This window comes from Leucoraja erinacea, chromosome 27, assembly GCF_028641065.1.
Source record: "Leucoraja erinacea ecotype New England chromosome 27, Leri_hhj_1, whole genome shotgun sequence".
Taxonomy (NCBI): domain Eukaryota; kingdom Metazoa; phylum Chordata; class Chondrichthyes; order Rajiformes; family Rajidae; genus Leucoraja; species Leucoraja erinaceus.
In genome coordinates this window covers 10,930,343-10,954,329 of record NC_073403.1, presented here as the reverse complement: position 1 = coordinate 10,954,329, position 23,987 = coordinate 10,930,343, and the positions used below count along the sequence as shown (strand labels likewise).

At 39.0% G+C, this 23,987-nt stretch overlaps 1 protein-coding gene across 4 annotated transcripts in view; it reads right to left on the bottom strand.

Moving 5' to 3' along the window:
• myo1d (myosin 1D) overlaps positions 1-23,987 on the bottom strand; it is a 262,798-nt gene that overhangs the window by 61,744 nt on the left and 177,067 nt on the right. For 2 of the 4 annotated variants that reach the window (XM_055657021.1, XM_055657025.1), the window contains exon 21: positions 21,672-21,826. In XM_055657021.1, the coding sequence (XP_055512996.1) occupies positions 21,672-21,826 (155 nt within the window). Of the gene's footprint in view, positions 1-10,272; positions 10,301-17,887; positions 18,198-21,671; positions 21,827-23,987 lie in introns of those variants that run through there. The other 2 variants (XM_055657023.1, XM_055657022.1) reach the window with 2 other exon arrangements.

The window sequence follows — 23,987 nt, the reverse complement described above, 5'->3', positions numbered from 1 at the left end:
CAATGCTTACAAGGAACAATACGTTTTGAATGAGTACCCTATCATAAGAAAACAACATTGATATCCAGGGATATCTGGGCCTAAGACCTTTGAAGAAATAATGGTTTATTAGCATAAAACAATTGCTCGGGGCTACTTACAGTAATAGAGATATGGAAAATGAATGCAAGGTTAGAGGAAAAACTTGATGAAGAACCTACCAAAAAGTTGGAAGTATGGAAAAAACAAAAAGCATTAAATGGTACTTCTTGGCTTATGTAAGTAGATAATTCATATCACTGAAAAATGAAACATGCCACAGAATGATATGGATAAGATCAAGACATAATATAGAAATTGCATTGAGATAAGCATGCAGGCAAGAATGCAAAATGGAATCAGCCAGAACAATGAGAAGAAGGGACCAGGGTGATTGTGATAGAATGTGAGAGAGCAAAGAATAAATGGAAACCAGAGTTCTTATTGTGAGCAAGGGGCTGTTTGTTAACATTTGGCGATAAAGACATTAGTGTTCATTAGTGCTTCATCGTATCTTTTGGAGTATCCACAAAATTATGACGTGCGCCAAAAAATATTTTAAACCTTTATTAATATTTTATGCCATCAGAATAAAGATATATTTTTATCGATTGACTGAAGAATATTCCCAGGACATTAAAAATGTTGTTCTTTGTGCCATAAAGTATTTCTCAATCCAGCAGGTGACTAATGCCATGGTTTAACACCGCATCCAAAGAATAGCAGATCTCAGTAATACACTGAAATAATGAAGACTCTGAAGGTGCTGTGGTACATTTGGTTCATATCTAATCTTCAACATATTTGAGCAGTGAAATGCGTGGAACATCACTGCACAGAATGACTTAACACTTACATTTTTTTTTACCCAGTCTTTTTTTTGCTATTATTTATACTGTGCACCCCCTACGGTTTGGCAGTTCAAGTGAAGAATGGGTACATTGCTATTGGGGTTAAAGATAAGGGCAATGTAGTCCATGTGATCTCTTGCACGGGTCTTGATATCTCCTGGGGATTTAGAATGTTTTGCTCAAAAATTATTTTTCAACCCTTTATCTTCACTCTCTTTAAAACTCCACTAGCAACACATCCAGTTCCCTTGCAGTTTTTCCAGCAAATGCCTCTCAAGAGAATCTTTACATTTTTTGCAATTTTCCATGTATGTACTCTGGACCTCTTTAAATTTAACTTGTCTGAGTGACTTCCTTTCTATGATAATTGAATACAAGAATTACAACAATTCTACAATTACAAATGTAAAGTCCAATTATTACCATTTCATACATCACTGAGTGGCAATGAAAAAAGAGACAGAGTCCCAGAAAAATAACCTACTAACAATCAAATTTGTAAAAACCTCATTAGCAGAGTCATTTATGAACATGATTCATGAGGACACTTATTTCCCTTCATTTATTTTTAAATAGCTTTGCATTTAAACAATTTCACAATAAATGGATTGCGTGCACTTCATACTACAGTAACTCATTCCCACCCATTCAAGCCACAGAGATTGATGCACAGCTATAAGCCAAGCTCAGTCATTAAACACCCAATTTGAGAGCTGGAATTCACTTTGCTTTCAGATGAAATGTTAAAACAAGTCCTATTTGCTCAACCAAGTAGATGAAAGTCACTGTTCTTCACTGACAGATTGCTGATCGATATTTGACCTCGATATAACATTAGTAATACAGATGAACAGATTATTTATTTCACTTGCTTGTGGAACCTCATGGGGTGAAATGATTCTCTGCATAAAATTGACTGCAATTAGAAATAATTAATTTGCCATGACGTGCTTTGGTATATCTTAGAAGCTTTGGATAGAAATTAATGCGTATTTTTTCTTTCTTTCTTTTCATTTTTACTTTCAATTTCTGATCAGTACTCTGCAATTCTCAATATTTCATAGAAGTGGTGTATGCATGGCAATGCTCAACCCAGTGTATCGCACTTAAGAATGATTGTTATAAGTCAGTGTGTGCAGATTTCAAACCATAGATGTAATTGGCACTTGACATCAGCCGATATAAATTTGTTTTAAAGTAAGATATCTTGCAATCCACCAAACTCCCTTAAACGATTAAGAACTGCACTCAATTCAGAATTCTTATTGTGCCAGGTCAGGTATTGAATATTCTGCAAACTAATTGGAATCTGGGTCTTTTATAATAAGCAGAAATAGTAAAAATTGTAATCTATTAATAAATCTAAATTTGAAACTGAATTTATCACCATACGGCAATATTTACTCCCATAGAAGAAATATGTTTCTGATGGTGAACCTATTCTGTCACATGCTTAGACAGGTACAAGATAATTCCCCGTTTCATGCACCCAGAGGCAGAGACAGAGACACAGACTATTTCTAAGTATGAAAATGACAGAACAAACACACCAGAAATCTGGGTCAGATTGGAATCTTCTGATTTGCAGACTCTAGCCGCATCTGGTGTCCATAGAGAATGCTAATGAGCACTACATTGAATTATGAATGTGGCAGCTGGCCTGGAATCTTATTCTGTCAAGAAAATATTTGCAGGTAAGGTATTTTCATCACTGAGGTATTGCACAGAGCTGAAGTGCCTATCTTGTTGTCCCTGAAGGTGACTAGGGGCAGAGCCCGTCAGGTATGTGGTGATGTACAATAAATCTAAATGTAAACGTTAGGTCTATGTAATGATGTTCAGGAATATGAAACAAAATGGTAAATGCTAGATAATGGGTCTGGATTTGAATACTTTGTTTCAGACATTGGAATTTGTTCTGCAATGCAGACTTAAAGGAATGATACAAACAAATGTTTTGTGTTTTACGTGGTAAAGGCCCGTGTGAAATATGAACGTCCCAATTCAGTATCCGAGTGGTTCAACTCATTAGTTTATAATTTAAATTGGCAGTTCCAATAAAAAAGATCAAAAGATGGCTGGTATTGAAATCAAAGATGCAACATTAGGCTTTATATAATAACCATTCAAAAGTGTTCCCGCTTCATTCAAACAGAGAATAAATGTCTTTGGGAGAATTGCTCCTTGGCATTAAGTGCAAATACAGACCATAGAAGTCCACTGCAAATAGAGAGAATGTGTCGATGCTGCCCAACCAAGCTGGCTCCTTTTGATATGTGATTTAAATATATGAAAGTATATCTAAAGTCAAAGTAATGTAATACATTCAATATTACCATAAACTCAATATTGTTTACATTGTACACATTGTTAGATGTATCACAGCACCAGTACTGGAATGCCAAGTTTTGTTAAAGCTATTCCGCAGATTCATTTCATAAACGCAGAATGCAGCCCCCAGCTAGAAGATGAAAGTACAACTGTCTCAGCTTTCAAGTTAGATGGAGGATTTTGTTATTATTCTCCACATTATGACTACTTCTAGAAATTGAATGCAGAATTAGGATGCAAAGCTCCAGGATTGAATAGTTGATCACGATTTTGGAGATACTTTGGCCCAGTAGAAGAAAACGTCTAAGGTCGTTTGAAATATATAACATCTTGAGTTAATATCTCACTAAAATATTATCTGTTCTGAGAACAATAGACATTTTCAAAGCACCATCGGATTTAGTTAGCAGCTCTGGTGTCTTAGCATGCTACACCATTAACAAATTAAGCAATAAGTGAAGTTTTGGAAGCCTCTTTCCACTGAACTCTGAATTCACCACAAATTATAAGACCAAATGATGCATATCATCAACAGAAAATCCAAAAACACGACAATGAAAAAATAAATCAGACAAATCAAATACTAGGTCTTCAACTTCAACATAATTAGTTATATCCCAAAGAACTAGCTAAGACTTCAAAAATGGAGTAAAAAAATAATTTCAAAAATCATCTTTATCGCCACTCTATCTAATTGTCGTCACTTGTAGGGAACTATGTAGTTGTACTTTCTCTGCTTTTTAACATTCCCCTGGGCCTGACTGTTCACTGTGAAATTCTTGCCCTGCTTCGACTTCTCAAAATCCAACACCTCATATTTATTTGATTTAAACTTCATTAGCCATTCCTCGACCTACTTGCCATGACTGATCAAGATCCCTCTGTAATTCTTGATAACTTGATTGGGATCAGGCTAAGGAGAAATATCTACCTTCAAATGCCTTAGAACGTCCAGCACCTCTTCAACGGAAATTACGGACTATCCTCAAGTCATCTCCATTAACTTCCCCATGTTCCCAAGTCTTCATGTTTTACTCCATAGTAAAAACAAAACTTAAATAATGATTGAGGATGTTGTCCTACAGCTCCATACACAGACAGCCACTTTGGTTTTTGAAGGGCCCTATTCTCACTGTAGTTATTTATTTTCCCTTAATATACAAAAAATCTCTTTGGATTAGCCTTAATCTTTCTGCCAGAGCTGTCTCATGCCTCCTTTATGCCTTCCCGATTTCCTTCTTCAATATGCTCCTTAATTCCCTATACTCGCTCGAGGACTCTCTCAAACTCTGTCCACAGGTGCACAGTACAGAGCATGCTGACCGGTTGCATCGTGGCTTGGTTCATCAACTTTAGTGCCCAGGAGCATAAAAGACGGCAAAAAGTTGTAAACACTGCCCAGCCCATCATCGGCTCTGACATCCCTACCATTAAGGGGATCTATCGCAGTCGTTGCCTCAACTGACTGCAAATGTTTTTATAGATATGTGAAGAGGAAAAGATTAGTTAAAACAAACATAGGATCCTTGCAGTCAGAAACAGGCAAATTGATCATGGGGAACAAGGACATGGCAGACCAATTGAATAACTACTTTGGCTCTGTCTTCACTAAGGAAGACATGAATAATCTGCTGGAAATAGCAAAGGACCGGGGGTCAAATGAGATGGAGGAACTGAGTGAAATCCAGGTTAGCCGGGAAGTGGTGTTAGGTAAATTGAATGGATTAAAGGCCGATAAATCCCCAGGGCCAGATAAGTTGCATCCCAGAGTACTTAAGGAAGTAACCCCAGAAATAGTGGATGCATTAGTGACCATTTTTCAAAACTCTTTAGATTCTGGAGTAGTTCCTGAGGATTGGAGGGTAGGTAATTAACCCCACTTTTTAAAAAGGGAGGGAGAGAGAAAATGGGGAATTACAGACCAGTTAGTCTAACATCGGTAGTGGGGAAAATACTGGAGTCAATTATTAAAGATGGGATAGCAGCACATTTGGAAAGTGGTGAATTCATTGGACAAAGTCAGCATGAATTTATGAAAGGTAAATCATGTCTGACTAATCTTATAGAATTTTTCGAGGATGTAACTAGTAGAGTGGATAAGGGAGAACCAGTGGATGTGTTATATCTGGACTTTCAGAAGGCTTTCGACAAAGTCCCACATAAGAGATTAGTATGCAAACTTAAAGCACACGGTATTGGGGGTTCAGTATTGATGTGGATAGAGAACTGGCTGGCAGACAGGAAGCAAAGAGTAGGAGTAAAAGGGTCCTTTTCAGAATGGCAGGCAGCGACTAGTGGGGTACCGCAAGGCTCAGTGCTGGGACCCCAGCTATTTACAATATAGATTAATGATCTGGATGAGGGAATTGAATGCAACATCTCCAAGTTTGCGGAGACTATTATCTGAATGGTGGCTGATTAGGAAAAGGGGAGATGCAGCGAGACCTGGGTGTCATGGTACACCAGTCATTGAAAGTAGGCATGCAAGTGCAGTAAGCAGTGAAGAAAGCAAATGGTATGTTAGCATTCATAGCAAAAGGATTTGAGTATAAGAGCAGGGAGGTTCTACTGCAGTTGTACAGGGTCTTGGTGAGACCACACCTGGAGTATTGCATACAGTTTTGGTCCCCTAATCTGAGGAAAGTCATTCTTGCCATAGAGGGAGTACAGAGAAGGTTCACCAGACTGATTCCTGGGATGGCAGGACTTTCACATGAAGAAAGACTGGATAGTCGGCTTGTACTCGCTAGAATTTAGAAGATTGAGGGGGGATCTCATAGAAACTTACAAAATTCTTAAGGGGTTGAACAGGCTAGATGCAGGAAGATTATTCCCGATGTTGGGGAAGTCCAGAACAAGGGGTCACAGTTTAAGTATAAGAGGGAAGTCTTTTAGGACCGAGATGAGAAAATAATTTTTTACACAGAGAGTGGTGAATCTGTGGAATTCTCTGCCACAGAAGGTAGTTGAGGCCAGTTCATTGGGTATATTTAAGAGGGAGTTAGATGTGGCCCTTGTGGCTAAAGAGATCTGGGGTTATGGAGAGAAGGCAGGTATGGGATACTGATTTGGATGATCAGCCATGATCATATTGAATGGCGGTGCTGGCTCGAAGGGCCGAATGGCCTACTCCTGCACCTATTTTCTATGTAAAGGGTGCCAGCATCATCAAAGAACCATACCGCCCTGGCCACTCACTCATCTCCCCGCTGCCTTCAGGTAGAAGGTACAGGAGCCTGAAATCTGCTGCATCCGGGTTCAGGAATAACTGCTTCCCCACAGCCATCAATTAAACTCAACTCAAACAAAACTCTGATCGTTAAATAGCCCATTGCACTTTATCTGTCATTTATGTGTTATATCATATTATATCATATATATTCATTGGTATATGGTCACACTGATATGTTCTGTTCTGTATTTATTTCTGCCTACTATATTCTGTTGTGCTGAAGCAAAGCAAGAATTTCATTGTACTATCTGGGACACATGACAATAAACTCTCTTGAATCTTGAATACACAATCCCAGCTAGTTATATCGGACTCATGCCTACTTCTTTTTCTTGACCAGAGCATTAATTTTTTTCATCATCCAGGGTTTCTTACTCCTACCTGCTTTGCCCTTTACTCTAAAAGGAACTTGATACCGTGAACTCTCACTATCATACTTTAGTAGGTCAGGTTTTGCCCTCTTCATTGTAGAATCCTCTACTTTTTATCCCTGAGGAAACTTTCCTGAAACACTTGACAAATTCCACTCCATCTCAGCTATAGGTGCTATGGCAGTCCCAGTCTATATTGGGAAAGTAAAAATCCCCTTTGATGACAACCCTATTAGTTTTGCAGCTGACTGCCGTCTCCAGCTTATTTGTTTCTCTAATTCCCATTAACCTTTAAGGGGTATATAGTGCAATCTCAATGAAATGATCAACTGCATTTTATTTTTCAGCTCCACACGTATAACCTCAATGGACTGGTAGTTGAAGGCAAATGAGAAGATGAGTACATGAGCCAAGTATAAATTCCAGTAAGGTCTGTTGTATCTTTCTCTATTGTAGGTTCTGGTTGAAAATTACCATCTGACTGTTGAGAATGGGATGGCTGGAAGGCTCATTTGTGAAAACTTATCTTATCGGGCCTCTTCTAATAACAGACTAATCACTTGAGTGAATAAATTAATGTGCATGCCTTTCACTCTAAGCTATAGTGCATGTGTGGTCTAAGCCTTGAAACTGAATATTCTCACGTAGAGATGAAATGTCACTGACTAAGACATGGCTGGCATCAAAGATATCAATATTGACAAATCACCATGTAAGGTATTACAAACGACCATTGTTGCTGGTAAGTGTTTTGCAGATACCGATAGCTAGTGAGATGTGCCTCACCCTACCTTTATTTTATCAACATTTTATTAAACAAATTATAATGGAAAGCCTAGTGCTTTGCATTTCACATCCAACTCGGAAGACTTCTATTTTTGGATGTAGGCAACAGAACATATGATCCATTGATGTCCTTGTGCCTGGAGGAAGCACATCACCAGCAAGCTCCATCACCTGTTTTGTGGAAGCATGGTATGCCATATTATTACAGAGGGAAATGAAACAAAATGGAAACTCCACATGCCAGAAATAAAACCAGGATCTATTGGACTTACACAGCACCTGTTATGGAGCATGATGCTTTGAGACACAAAACCTGTCCTCTTGATGCAGGCTAACTAGGCAGCTGTACATTACCAGCATTGTGTTGCTTTAATTCAAGTATTCAGACAGCTGCTAGATCACTTTCTCTGCAAGAATGCCCAAACAGTTGGGTTTTAAAATCTGGAAATAGTTGAAGTAAGCAGGAAATATGTTGAAATTATTGCTGTTACTTTATAATGTCCCACCTATAACAGCATTATCCTGTAAAAGTAAACACGAACCACTAAATACCTCCATCTAATAAAATACATAAAAATTGTGATCTGAGAAAAAGACCAACACCCATCTAGTTAATTTTCTAGTGATTCTGGTACCTGCATGGTGAGATGATAATGAAAGTTGTTACTTAAAATAGCAAGGAATCAATTAATCTACGGAGATGACATAATGAAAATGATATGGTGGAGAGCTTTCAAAACCACATCTGATGTCAGCTGTTCATAAGCATATGGCACAAAGTACATCTCCAGTTATTCAAATACAGTAACTAATAATATTAAGATCTCCATTTTATACTCACAAATATACGTTGCCTTACAACTAACCAAAAATCAAATCAATAAGATCGACATCACTCATGGCTCTGATTATAGAAAGGAAGGGACCACACATAGCTTTATTAAATAATGTTGGATACATAATAATAATGGTGTTAAAGATCACCTACAGCAATCTGTGCAGGCCACAATACCTCTTCTGTGTCATTTCCCAGTAGCACTCTGTCCCATTATTTAATTATTTACCTCCACTTTAAACACTTCTATTAATCCAGCTTCCACCACCCGCCAGGGCAGAGAATTCCACTGAAAATTCGAAGGACCTCAGTTTTAATGCCAGACCCCTTTTTTATACTTCTCATCTTGTTTGAGACCCTCTCACTAGTAAAACATCTGTCTTAAAGAACAACCAGTAATAAATAATATGGACATTGGGCATTTGCCTTGCATGGAAATAACTTTTTAAAAATGTCCTTGTTTCTTGGTTCCCAAACAGTGCCTAAGTAGGTTGATTGTGAATGTCATTCTTTCTACATTCCCACCAGCCAACAATACTTGGTATTACAAGTGACTTTTCTCTGATAAGAACCTGGGAACGATCAATAGATTGTCACAAATATTGAAATTAGTCTCAAAGATTTTGAGATCGATCCAGATGTAATGGTTAGACAAGCCAAAAAATGTAAACATATTGGATTGCAGTGGGAGAGGAGGAGAGGAGAACCACGCCTTTATCTCAATACCATACAGTGAAAGGATAAATTGAATATCCTACTTAGAGCGAAGCAACAAGATGAAATATTTAAGCTGATACAGATAATCAAATCCATATTGCTTTTGGACACTTAATAAGTTATCGCCACTCAAATCAGTAGCTCTTACACAAGTCAAGTTTGGCATGGAATATCTCCAGACACTTAAAGTATAAGATGTTTCAAAAACAGTAGATACTATTTGTTAATTGATCACACTAAAGTATTTTTGGCTCAAGGTGTCACATGCACAGTCGAACCCTGGAGCAGCTGTTTGGAACAGATGGATCTTACAACTGCTAGTGCAATATGTCTGTCACAAATGGCTGCCCTGGTCACTTTGCTGTTAAGGGTCAAACAAATGCGACCTTGGTTCTGCGTGACAGCATGCCATTTCAAGAAGGTGGTGGGGTCTGTTGTACAAACTCTGAAAATAGCACTGATGTATACGAACACCCTAGAATAAGAATATCATAAACAAATACACAATAAAATTAGGAATGTATTTAAGGAATGAGACCGAACATAAATAAATGTCTTTGTTATTGTGTTGGTAATCTGAAGTGAGATTTATAATTCCATTATTATGAAACTGAACTCAGAACTATACGTCAGATTTCTACTTTCAGCAATTAAACCAGGCAAGAATTTACACAGTATTTATACAGTATACAGTATGTGCAGTACAAAAAAGTTACATCCATCTTATCAGGCCCACAGAATCCTCCTTTAACCTTAATGCACCTCTCCCAACTATCATGGCCTTGAATATTTTCTCCTTCAGCTGCATATTAAATATATTTATACTAATAATATTTATTACTACAATCTAATGCTGTCAGAATATTTTCGGCATTTCTCCCATTTGTCTATCGCATTTATCAGCAACCATCTTGTCTTCACCATTCCTACTTTAAAAATAGGATCACGCAATTAACAATGATGAAGGCCATTCAGCCCGCCATGTGTGTATCAATGCTACATTTGCATCTTGAGTTATATTAATCCAAATCAAAGACAGTGAAGTAAAAACACTTTAATTTGTCATTTATTTCAGTTTCAGTTGTTGCCCTCCACTTTATAGGAAGAATGTTTTAAATGACCTGATGTCATCTTACCTGCAACTTTCTATTGTGCATATCTATGATTAAACAGAAAAGATTAGGTTTGAATAACCCAGAGTATGACTTCTTATTCAATAACCACTCACTTAAACATCTGAAGTTAGTTGCATTTCTGGAACTAGCCTCTGTTCAAATGGCAATGAACCAATCTCTGAATCATAGATACATTGAGCAATGACCAGTGAGCTGTGGTCATGCCTAGTTATGAGTTTGTATTCTCAGTACAAACAGGCCCTTTGGCCCACTGAGTCCATGCTGAACATCAATCACCTGTTTGGACTAATTTCCATGTTATCCCATTTTCTTATCCATTTCCTAGGCACTAGGAGTACACACATACTGAACCTGAGATCAGCGTCAAACTCAGGTCTCTGGCGCTGTGAGATAGTAACTCTACCAGCTACGCCACTGTGCCACTGTACAAAACAAAAGAACGTAATTTGGCTCACTGCGGCAAAACCTTCCCGGAGTTAAATATCATAAGCCTAAAGTCTAGGTTCACACGGGGGGGGGGGGGGGGGGGGGGGGGGGGGGGGGGGGGGGGGGGGGGGGGGGGTGTGTGTGTGTGTGTGTGTGTGTGTGTGTGTGTGTGTGTGTGTGTGCGTGTGTGTGTGTGTGTGTGTGTGTGTGTGTGTGTGTGTGTGTGTGTGTGTGTGTGTGTGCGTGTGTGTGTGTGTGTGTGTGATTTTCCTTGTGATTTTAGAAATCCACTCCTCTGTACATTTGGTACATTATTTTCCCGACTTTTTAAATTAAAATTGTTGACCAATCTGACCTTTTAAAAAAAAAAAAAAAAAATCTGACCGCTGCCCAGCTGCTGACGTTACAATAACAGTGACATTTTTACATCTTCTGGTAAAATGTTCCTTATGCTTTCAAAAATCCAATCCTCTATAAATTTGGTCCATTATTTCCTGAGATATTTACTACCATTTATCACCAAGCTGACATTTTTTTTTAAATATTAAGGTTGCCCAGCTGCTGACCTCACAATGCCATTCCTCGTGGCCCCCCCCCCCGCTACTCTGGATTAATGCAGCTGCTGTCAACGCGCAAGCACAGTTTTCCACGAGGTACGTTAGCCCCCCACCCCCCTGTTCTTCAAAAGGCGCAGAAAGATCGAGGACGTTCTGCAACAAAGATCTTACAGCTCTGCACCGCTATTGGATCTTTGTTCTGCTCAATCGCGATGTCATAGGCGCTCACGCGCTGATGCTTCTCCCGTGCAGCCTGTGAAGCCCCACCCTTCGCATCCCCTGCCTGCCCACTCAGCTGCCAGTTTCCAGAGCGTCAAGCTGGTGCTGTCCCTCTCCGCAAGAAAAGGAAATAATTTGCATTCATTCAGGACCTTAATGATGAAAATAAACCTCAAAATATTAAGTAGAGGAAACAAATGTCAAGACAGGGAGAATGATAGAAAGGGATTATAAAGGTTGAGAGGACACTTTATACAAAGGCTCTGAATATGGTTTTGTGGTGTACAGAAATTGATAGATTTAGGGAGCCGTTTCAGAAATGAATGACATGGCAGTGAAAGCATAGCCTGCCATGGAGATGGAAATATACAGGAAACCAGGATAAGGACTTCAATCACAGGTGGGCAATGTTGTAGAAATTGAAGTAATTTGTTATTGTGATCAATTGGGTTTCTAGGAGTACAAAGCTTAATTTAAGGCCAAACAGAATGCCAAGTTTGTGACACGATTGAGAATGTCTCTGAAAGCACTATAAAGTGTGTGTGTGTGTGTGTGTGTGTGTGTGTGTGTGTGTGTGTGTGTGTGTGTGTGTGTGTGTGTGTGTGTGTGTGTGTGTGTGTGTGTGTGTGTGTGTGTGTGTGAGAGTGGTGGGGGGTGAATCAAAGGCGGAGGTTGTGCTTATGATTACAGATGACTTGTTGACATCGAGGAGGTTATAAATTACTTGTGATGGCATTTTATAATCTGACAGCACAAAGACAGTCATTGGTCAAACAAGACATTTTAAACATATTTAATAGAAATCCACTGAGTGCTTGTGGATGAGGTCACTGAAGCTGAGGAATGGAATACCTCCAAATGAAAGTATTCTGGGGCACTCGAGAGATATTGTGAACTGGATGGTAACAAGGCCACTATGAGGGATGTTCTGGTTCTATTCGAGAGGTAGATATGTGATAATACAAAAGTCATCATTGAGAAAGACAGTAACCAAATTGAAAGGAATAGAAGAATAAGTTACTGAACAGATGAACATGAAGTTGGGTAGTAATTTCAATATCCAGCAATAGGAAAACAGGTTTGGAGGTAAGAGTAGCAAATAAAATAATTGATGGTGAAGGAGGAGCATAGACTTTTAAAGGGAGGAGCAATAACAGCAACTTTGAATATTAGCAAAAGGATATCGAGTAAAGGAAATTGTTAATTTGTATAATGATCAGGAAAAGAAACAGGTAACCAGGAATTAGGCAAAGAGGTGATTGAAAAATCAGCAGACAGAGATGCCGAGATATAAAAATAGGTTAGAAATTGGAGACAATTCTTAAGTTTGAGCCAGCTGACAAGAGGATTTATTTAATTGGTAGGTGGTGAGATGAGTGTGCACAAGGATGTCAGTAAAGTGAGGGCCAAGGAAAGAGAGCTAACCTTGGCTGCATTAAGATTGTGCGTGTTGACATTCTACGTTTGAGAGAATATGCACAAAAAAGCAAGTATGAAAATGTATATGAAGACTGAGGGAGGGCAGTAGGATACTGGAGTTGGGGAAGGTGGTCAAGGGAAGTTGAGAAACAGCTTGGAGAGCTGAGAAAAAGGCTGAGAGATAGAGGGCTTCCTAATAACGAATTTGCCAGGATTCATTGGAAGAAAAACAATATTTATTCTTAAATGTAAATTTAAAAGATAATGGAAGAAAGGTAATAACTTGGTGTTCATCCTCGTGATTACTAAGATAAAATGTTTTCTGCAAATTTTCTGCGATGGTTGAAAGGGTCAAGAGCTTTAAATTCCTGGGCATGCACATCTCTGAAGATCTTTCCTGGTCCGAGATCACTAATGCAATTATCAAGAAAGCTCATCAGCGCCTCTACTTCCTGAGAAGATTACGGAGAGTCAGTTTGTCAAGGAGGACTCTCTCTAACTTCTGCACAGTAGAGAGCATGCTGACCGGTTGCATCGTGACTTGGTTCGGCAATTTGAGCGCCCTGGAGAGGACAAGACTACAAAAAGTAGTAAACACTGCGCAGTCCATCATCGGCTCAGACCTTCCTTCCATCGAGGGAATTTATCGCAGTCGCTGCCTCAAAAAGCAGTGTGGGTATCATCAAAGACCCACACCATTCTGGCCACACACTCATATCCCTGCTACCTTCAGGTAGAAGGTACAGGAGCCTGAAGACTGCAACAACCAGGTTCAGGAATAACTACTTCCCCACAGCCATCTGGCTCGGACAAAACTCTGATTATTAATAACCCATTATCTGTTATTTGCACTTTATCAGTTTATTTATTCATGTGTGTGTATATATTTATATTATGGACACACTTATCTGTTTTGTAGTAAATGCCTACTATGTTCTGTGTGCAGAAGCAAACCAAGAATTTCATTGTCCTATACAGGGACACATGACAATAAACTCATTTGAACTTGAACTTGAACTTTATGTCTGATTATTTTGGTACAGCTCAGATTTTCTAGGACTTAAGAAACCCAGCAGCAAAATGGAGATGGGTGTCACCAGCTCCAGAAAGAAAATGCTTTTTACAGAACAGCATGGGTCAAGAATAGTAAGTGTGTTTCTTCTAGCTCCCAAAGGAAGCCTTTAGCCTTCTTTCTGCTTTTGGAAAGGAACTGGATACGTATTTAAATAAAAAAATTGCAGATATATGTAGTGTATATAATGGTAACTGTAACTTTAAGAGCTGAGTACTAGAATGGTATGATGTATGTCATGTAATATATTCAATATCTTATCAGTCTCGTGAATATGTGTGAGTATGCAACAGCGTGTACTGAAAACATGTGCTTGTTTCTATCTACATGCTGAAGCCGTAATATCTTACAATATACAACAAAAAATTGGCTAATGGCATCACTCTTGCAGAGTCGGATTAAGACAAATGGGACAAGGGGCCTGCTGTGCCTCTGATCCCAATCAACAGGATGACAGGGTGTGGTACTTTGGAAAGCAATTATAATTTTCAACACCCCTTTCTAACCTTATAGACAATAGGAAACTAATTTTGAAGCCCATCTGTGAAAGGGATTTAAGACATATAACTGCTAGTAAATTTCCATGGTTCACTCAAAACCTCCAGCAAGTATTCTGCGTTCTGTGCAGAACAATCCATCTCATTAACATTGTATCAAGGGAAAAAATATATTATTTCTGAATCTGTTGTAGAGATCTAGTCAATAATCCATAGCGGGGTCATGAATATATGCAGGTTTACACTCTAGAAAACACCATACTGTTGAATAATATTTCTCATATTGTCTGCTTTTTTCTCCCTCCAGCTGGATCTAACATGCCTTCAGAAATCAGACCCACTCAATTTCCCACCAACATTGCTCCACAACCAATTGCTACAAGAGGACACGTGTGATGGTTGGGTTCTCTGGTTTTCTTTTCTTTATTTGTGTGGAGCTGCCTAGCTTTCACATGAATGCATGTCAGCTTATGACAAATCAGTGGCCCTGGCAGATCATATCTTACTAACTTGATTGAGATATTTGAGGAGTCGGTGAAGGTGATTAATGAGGTTAGGACAGTGTTTGTTGTCGGCATGGATTTTAGTAATGCATTTGATAAAGCTGATTTAGAATGGGAAAATGGGATCCATGGTGACTTGGTGGTTTGGATCCGGAACTGGCTAGTTCTGAGTGGGTAGTGGAGGAAGGGTGGCTGGAGGCCTTATGACCAGTGGTGTTCCACAATGATTGTGCTGGGACCTCTCTTGATTGTTATACATCTAAATGACTTGAACGTAAATGGAAATAGGTTGATGAGTAAATTTGCAAAATTGGTGGAGTTGTGAACACTGGGATTTGGATCAGTCACAAGATATGGGCAGAAAAATGGCAGATGGGGTTTCATTCGCACAAATGTGAGACGGTGCATGTTAGGAGGCCAAATGTAAGGGGAAAATATACCTGTTAGGGGAAAGACACCAACAGCATTGATGTATAAAGGGATCTAGAGGTCCAAATCTTAACCGATTGAAAGTGGCAGCACAAGTTCATAAGGCGATAAAATAAACATTTGGCAGGCCTGCCTTCATCAATCGAGGCATTGAGTATTTGCAGCGTTATAAAACTTTGTTTGGGCTACATTTGAAGTATTGTGTGCAGTTTTGGTTTCCCTATTACTGTGGGATTTCAAGAGAAGGTGGAGAAAAGGTTTATCAGAATGCTGCCTTGATTAAAGGGAAAGGTTGGACAATTGTGGATTATTTTTTCTAGTGTCAAGAGATCTGATGGAAGTTTATAAAATTGTGAGAGGCATAGATAGGATCGACAGAATTTTTTCCCCCCCAGGATTGAAATGTCAATGGGTCGGGGGCATAGTGTTAAGATCTGAGGAGGAAAGTTTAATGAAGCTGCGTGGGGCAAGTGGATGCGTGGGACAAAAAGTGATGAGTGCTGGACCGTGCAGCCAAGAGCGGCGGTGGAACCTAATGTGATAGTGGCATTTGGGTGGCTTTTAGAAAGGCACATGGAAATACAAGGGATATGAATTGTGTGCATGCATAGCTTAACAGACATTGTGGGCTGAAGGTCATGTTCCTGTGTTTTACTGTTCAAACTATCGTCCCCAGTTCATGCAGTGCTAAAACAATGCAAAGGATTTCTGAAATAGGTTAAAAACATCTGTTATAACCTTGTGTTTATAGAATTGTTTGCATTTCTTGACTGACAGCATTTTCTTTTACGGTTTAAAAAAATAAAAAGGCCTTTTGCAATGATGGGAGAGTTTTTCTTTGGATATCTGACATTATCTCCCAGAAGGTGTAACAGGCATGACATATATATCAATAATTCTTGTGATATCTGGCTGGGCGTTAATATGTAATGAGGATCTCATCCATTTCGAAAAAAGCATCTGGGAAACCCTTTCTCCAACACTACACAGAGAAAAATGGCTGTACTAATGATTCATATGAGAATTAATAGTTGGTGAATATATTTCCAAATGCTTAAAAAGGTTATAAACAGTTTTGTGCTGTTGCAAGATTCTCTCAGTCAGGCATGTAAAACAGGCATGTTAAACAAGCCTCCCAAGAGAGAAGGAAGACTGGATAGCAAATTCAGCAGAAAAATCAAGAAAGTAACTAAAGAAATGAACTTACATTTACATTATGCCGTTCACAGCATTTGTTAACACACTTGACAATTGATTAAGTACATAAATGACTGCACTTCAAAAATAATGATGCTATGAGATAATTTTACTATGTTAATGACCTAACATAAAAAGTTGTTGTTATTATACGATGGGGAACAAGGCAATCAATTTCCCCAATGTTTTAACATGTCAAATTATGAATAAAATTACAATTAAATATGTTTGGAGGAGGAATGGGTAGAGCAGAATTGTATTTGATGTTCCTAATAAAAGTGCCTACTGCATTCTGAACGGTAAACTGAATATACGATGTGCAAATAAATCTCCCTTTAACTGGGGTGGCACCCCCAATGGCTGCCTCGCCAACAGTTTGCCTCATCTCTTCCTTCATTGTTGTTTTATAGTATGTCTTTAATGTGTGTTTTATGTTCTTTAGCTTGTTTTATGTGGGGGGGGGGGGGGAACGACTTTAAAAAATCTCTTACCTCGCCGGAGATGCAATTTTTTCTGTATCGTATCTCCGTCTGGCCTAACATCGTGGAGTTGGCGGCCTCCTGCTGGAGATCAACTTTGGGAGCTCCAACTGCAGGAGCCTGCAGGTCTTACCATCATGGAGCTGGTGATCCCTGGTTAGAGACCGACTTTGGGAGCTCCATGCCGCAGGAGGTTCGACCGCCACGATGCGGGAGCTTCGATCGCCCCAGCAGCAAAGGCTTCGATCGCCCCGACTGCGGACTGTTCGACTGCTCCGACCGCGGGAGAATAAAGAGGATGAAGATTATACTTTATGGCCTTCCCACACAGTGAGGAACGCGGAATCTGCTGTGGTGGGTGTTTATGTTAACTTTTATGTAGTGGTGTGTCTTGTTGCTTTTTTTTTTAGTATGGTTGTATGGTAACAAGAGTTTCACCATACCTTAATTGGTCCACGTGATAATAAACAGACCTTTGAACCTTTGAATTGATTTAAGCATTTTTTCTTGCTAACTTGAAATCCCTCTTTAACCTATTCCAGCTCTATAATCCAGAATCCTGCTATACTTAATTCTGACCTCTTGAGTTATGAGCTCTTGACCTCCACTCCAACTGTCTCCGCCTCTTCCTTTCTTTTTTCCCGGTCCCCCCCTCCCCCCCCAACATCAGTCTGAAGAAGGGTCTCGACCCGAAACATCGCCTATTCCTTTGCTCCACCCACTGATTTTCTCAAGCATTTTTATCTATCTTGAGTAACTAATTTCATTACTCTGCTGCCAACCCCAAGGCTCTGGAAATATTTCTGTTACTTCTACTTTTTCACCTCTTTTCATCTCATTTAAACCTCTTTCTTTCTCTTTTCATGGCAAACGTTTTTTTTAAAATAAGTCTGAAGAGCTTTAGCATATTTTGTAGATGCAAGGAACTGCAGATGATGATGTTTGATTACAAACAAAAAAGTCTTGTTTTTTTAGAATGTTTTATATCATGTTTCTGTGTCTGAAAGCAGGTCATGGATAATGTGCAATTTTCTGGTAAGTAGTCCAATTTTACTTTCTTCAGTCACAAAGAATCATCCAGTGATGGAGAAGTGAACAGCTGGGTTGTGGTGCCAACATTCCCTTGAGAGAACAGAGAAGAGGAGGGGATGATAGCATAAAGTCATGGAAGACATGCTGGAGATTATCTGTCAGATAAAGAAGCTACCAAATAGAGGAGACAAAGGAAATCAAATTATCAGTGGGAGACCAAGTGTGCGAGCCGACTTTCAGAAAATCGGTAGAGAGAATGAGTATATCAGTCCAAGGTTATCTTGATAATGAACAAGACACAAGCAAGGAAGACTGCAGATGCCATAATCCTGACCTGACAGATAAAACATCCCAACGCTGGTGATTTTTTTTTTTACATAAATGGAATTGTAATTTTCAATACTGAAAAAATTCACCATGATAATATCTTCACAGTGTTTTTAGAACTACAATAATTTTTACCGGTATTTAATTGTTGCAGACTATGTTTAAACTACCCTGAATTCATTATACCAAAATTAAAACTGGCTGATTAAACTATCTTCCACATGACCATGTTGATTCTGTTTTCTTTTCAGTTTATATTACTATTTTCACTAATGCTAGCTGCTACAATGCTATGTAAACTAAATAGATAAAAGTGTTCTTTTGAATACTTTCAATAAAGGGACTGACCAGTTTATGATTGCTCAAACTTGAAATCATATTCCATGAAGTCAAACATGTCACACAGAATCAAATACACAGGACAAGATGTTAAGAAGTCCCTTATGCCAATAGGTGGGGAGCATTTCACGACATTCGTTGATTGTTGAGAGTGGTAGACGCTCAACATCGGTGGGGGGCGGGGGGGAGATACGTATATCTTGGCCTGGGTAACAACCTTCAGGACAGTTGGGCACAGGACACATCATCAGTAGCGTACCCTTGCATCACTGGGTGTTTCGGCCTTTTAACACTATACCCCCTCCACAAGGGCGGCCCGCTGAGATTGGAGACAGCAGCATATTTCAATTCAAACAAAATGATTAAGGTGTTGTGAAATTTAAGATTATATTAGGATACAGTTGGCTGTTCCTATTTTTTTTTGATAAGATAACATTAGACCTTCAGCTTATTGATGTCCAAAGAATAATATTGTTAAGTTGTAATCTACAAAAATACAATTGGATACACTGAGAAAGTAAGATTTTACACAATACATTTTCAGGCGGGTGATTTAGCAATTCACTTGGGCTGTCTTTGTGGATGGAATGGTTCAAACTGAAAATGGTGTTGGTGCGGCATTGGAGGTGCTGCCAAATGGTTAGAAATGTAGAGATTGGGAAGGAGGTTGCATAGCATTCACAATCTTTGCCCGTAATCTTTCAGTGAAATGCCATAAGATCTGCTTGGCTGGAAGCTTTGGATGTTCAAATGCAGGATCGAGGTAATTGCCAATCCTGGAATACCTGTTCTGTACTGGTGTACTCCTCGTGGAGCTAATAAGGCAGTGCAGTGATCCTCTCAATTCTTAGGCTGGGCAACCTGCCCACTGGGCCTGAACCAGGTCAGACCTGGCACAGTTGCAGCCACTCACAGAATAAACATTTTTTTTTAAATTTGATTAGGTTAATGTGAATGGACTTAATTGTTTTTTTTTTAAGTGCAAGTCCTTACCATATTATAATATTTAAAATATACTTCATATAACTATTCATTCAGCGTTCATTCAGCCCTATAGATAATAGATTATTCTCCGGATCTTAATGTTCCAAGGTCAATGACAGTACCATTTAGTCAGATGGTAATTATGTTGAGGTTAGGGCCATCACTGGCAACTCCCTGTGAGAGTACATAAGGTATTAGGCTAGCAATAAAGCAAATAATTACAGGATTACTAGATGCAGGTGGTTCAAACAAAAGCTTCAGATTCCTTTTGCAACAATATGTAAGCCAATCCTCTGACTCTTTGTGATGACTGAACGCACTTTCCCAGAACAACGTGGCATATGGTTTTCAATGATTCAGTTGGCTTGAGCGGATACCAGTTCCTGCCATTTGGCATAATAGAGCCAAAATCATTCAACTGGATTTGTATTATGTATAATTTAATGTAAATATACAAATGGGAGCAGCACAATTAACCACATCCTACATGGTGTATGTTCATCGCCTTCTATCCATCAGTACAGGTGAAGGAAATGTTTTCAAGCTCTGGAGGTTGTCCAAATAAGTGGGTTACATCATTTTTTGACTGATCTTGCTTTAGGAATTTGCATGAAGTAAAACGTTCTGACACTTCTTTAGTTCAAATGCTGAGCTCACATTTTAAAATGTTCAGCCATCTGAGACCTTGTGTCAAAACACATCTAGACCAGTCTTAATGGGCTGAATTGGGCTTGATTTAGAGTCTGGCACTTCGGGTTGCCAGGCTCTCTTCCCATCGCCATATTAAGCTTGTACAGTTCATTTCAGTTTGAGAAGAAAATGCTCTACATGTCCCGTGAAAAGGCTGCATAGCTCACCCCATACATTTTAAAATGTAAGTTCTTAACAATGTCGTTCATTGTAGGAAATTAATTACGTTCATGGAGTTATTTAACTGAGAATGTGAGGTGGAGGATGTTGCTGGACCTCTGCTCAAGGAAGATATGAAAACTATTCAGGGTATTTTGCGGTGTTGAGGTATAAAAGATTTGGATATCCATACTGATAATAAACTTGGTTACTTAAAAATCTGCTTATGTGTTTCATTATTTTAGTTAACACTTTGTTGCATATCTGAAATTACACCTGATTTATTTGCAGACAGGTAAAAGAACTTTCAATTTTGTAATTCAATCAATCAAAAAATCACAACTTCGCCCTCTTTCCTGTCCTCCCTTTAAACTTATCTTTGAACATCTGTATAGACTATTCTTGTGTTTAAGAAGGAACTGTAGATGCTGGAAATTCGAAGGTACACAAAAATGCTGGAGAAACTCAGCGGGTGCAGCAGCATCTATGGAGCGAAGGAAATAGGCAATGTTTCGGGCCGAATCCCTTCTTCAGACGAGGAAGGGTTTCGGCCCGAAACGTTGCCTATTTCCTTCGCTCCATAGATGCTGCTGCACCCGCTGAGTTTCTCCAGCATTTTTGTGTACCTTAGAATATTCTCGTGTAATGATATAAAAAATGTTGTACAATATCATTGCCTTGGAACATTTTACATGTTGAAAATGCAGTTTTTGTTGCACAATGTAGGTTTTGTTGCACAATGTAGATAAATAGGAATGGGATTATTTCCATTTTGATGTAATTGACCTACCTTCTTTGCAGATTGTGGAACTGCACAATGTATGTATCCTCTAACACTTAATGCAATGCTATTACCTAAAACTTTTACTGCTTTTAGTGGCAAACACCACATGATTGTGTAGGTACATGTAATCCTTAGAATTCTATATCAAACAAAAACTGTGACAGTCATAAAACTGCTTGAAGAAAGAGAGGAGATGCATTAGTTTGCCCCGTGCATGTTTACACAGGTTCAATGTATGCACTGCTTTGTTAAAATACAGAGATCCTTGCAATTTCACTAACCTTCTGAAGTGATTGGCCACAATGCCGACAAGCTCTCCAATACGGTTCTCATTAGCTGGCTGCATTTTATGAAGGCACACAATAAGGTCTTTGTTGTCCTTTGTGTGAAAAACAACAAGTTGATCTTTTCCTGTTGACACGCTCACCCCAGTCACCTAAAGATAGAGAAACAAAATTATGGCACGCACACTACAGACAGCTCTCACCTCTCTGTCACGATCCAAATGTATAAGGTATTAAGAATTAATTACCTGACTTTAATTAGTCGAGAGGCTGGCTTTAGGCCTTGAATGAACTATCCACGTTGTCCTATTTCCTTTCCTCATCATTAATAATGTCAATAATTATTTTATTTTTCATTTGAAAAGTTCTGGCCAAACACATAATCAAAATCATACTTCATTTAAATGCTTGAATGCTGGGGTTACAATTGCAAGGGAATTATTATATGATTCGTGCAAGATGCCATCTAGGAAAAATTAGAACTACAGGTATCAGAACATTTAAAACAAATTGTGACCTACATGCGTATTAAGATAATAAGAGAAGGGTCTCGACCTGAAACATCACCTATCCATATCCTCAGGAGATGGTGACTGACCCGCTAAGTCAAACTAAAACTTGTGTTTTACATAAGGTTTGAAAACTACCAATTTTAGTTCATTGACCTTCCTCGAATTATACCATTAGTGGTTATATCTTTTGATAGGGTTTATATTTTGCAATTTCCTCAAGAATAATAGTAAATTATTATTTTATTATTATCATTCCCATGCTGTATCTCGAAACTCAACTAGATTATGTAGATTGAACAGGGATTTGTGAAAATTATATTTGATATTTTTATATTTTTGGCTTGAGATTTTCAAACATTTACTACCCTCCCAGTGAAGGACCATATTTTCATCTCAGTCCTAAATGGTTCAACTATTATTTAAGACTATGCTACTCCTTGACAAAGGCACCCTTACCAAAGGAAATATGATCTCTGTAGATACTCTCTCAGACGTGTAAGAATTTTGTATATTTCAGTGAGATCTCCTTTCGGTTTTCCAATCTTCCAGTCTGCTTGATCTTTTTCATAGGCTAAGCTTCATCCCAGGAATTCTCATCAACCCCTCCAGTGTAAGTGTACTGAAGAAGGGTCTCGACCCGAAACGTTACCCATTCCTTCTCTCCAGAGATGCTGCCTGTCTCGCTGAGTTACTCCAGCTTGTTGTGTCTATCTTTAAGTGTACTTTTCATTTGATAGGGAGACCGGACCTGTACACATTGTTCCAGATAAGGTCTCACAGGAGAAACAGAGTTAACATTTCAGATTGAAGAACCTTCACCAAAACTGGGAAAGAAACTTGTTCAAACTACCTCCAATTGAATGTGGAGTTTGGTGAACTAGAAGATTAGGACCAGGGGAATGCTATTTTTGCTCTGTCTAGGCGAGGATGAACGCTGAAAAATGAGAGGCAGGAGAGATATGATCAGTGGTACCATACATTACAGTAGAGGGGAATCCAGATTTCAGGAAGGTAGATATTTCAGAGCCACCGATGTGTAAAATCTTATCACTGAAGCAAATACGATGAGACAGAAGAATCAGGGGAGTGGAATTAATTCCTTGAAGGAAGGTTGAAAGTCATGGTCATTGAATTACACAGCATGGAATTAGGCCTATCGACCCATAGCATCCATGCCAACCATGAAGGATGTATGGTCAAGATAGCTCTGGAAGTCTGTGGGCTTGGCCTGGATTTTTTTGGCAAGCCTATTTCCTAAGTTGGAGACAGGAGATCTAAAAAGAGAAAGGGTCAAAAATGGACCATGTGAAGGTGAAAATAAAGTGGAAATTGGCTGACAGTGCTGAAATTCTCCAGTTCTGCATAAGTGCAGGGAGCATCACTGTTAGTTCTGCATCAGGGACAAAAGGCTTGGGGGAATGGGAGCATCAGTGAAATGACTATTCCACATCTTATCAGGACGAAGGGCCCTCAGGGATATAAATCTGGCGAAAATGTGGAGGGGAATTAAGGATCAGAGTTTTAACAGAGTACTCAAAGCGGTGTGGACTGAGCTTCCAGTGGAAGTGGTGTCTCTCATTTAAAAAAAATTGGGACATATGGATGAGAAGGGAATGGAGGGTTATGGTATGAGTGGCCCAGGTCTGACTAAGAGAAAAACCTTTCGGCATCTTGTAGGGCGAGATGGCCTGTTTCAGTGCTGTAATTGTTATATGGTTATATGGCTATAAGTTCTGCCAGGTGAATGAAATTGTTAGTGGAGGGGAACTGGGTGGGTTCAAGGAAGAAGTAGAGTGTCCTC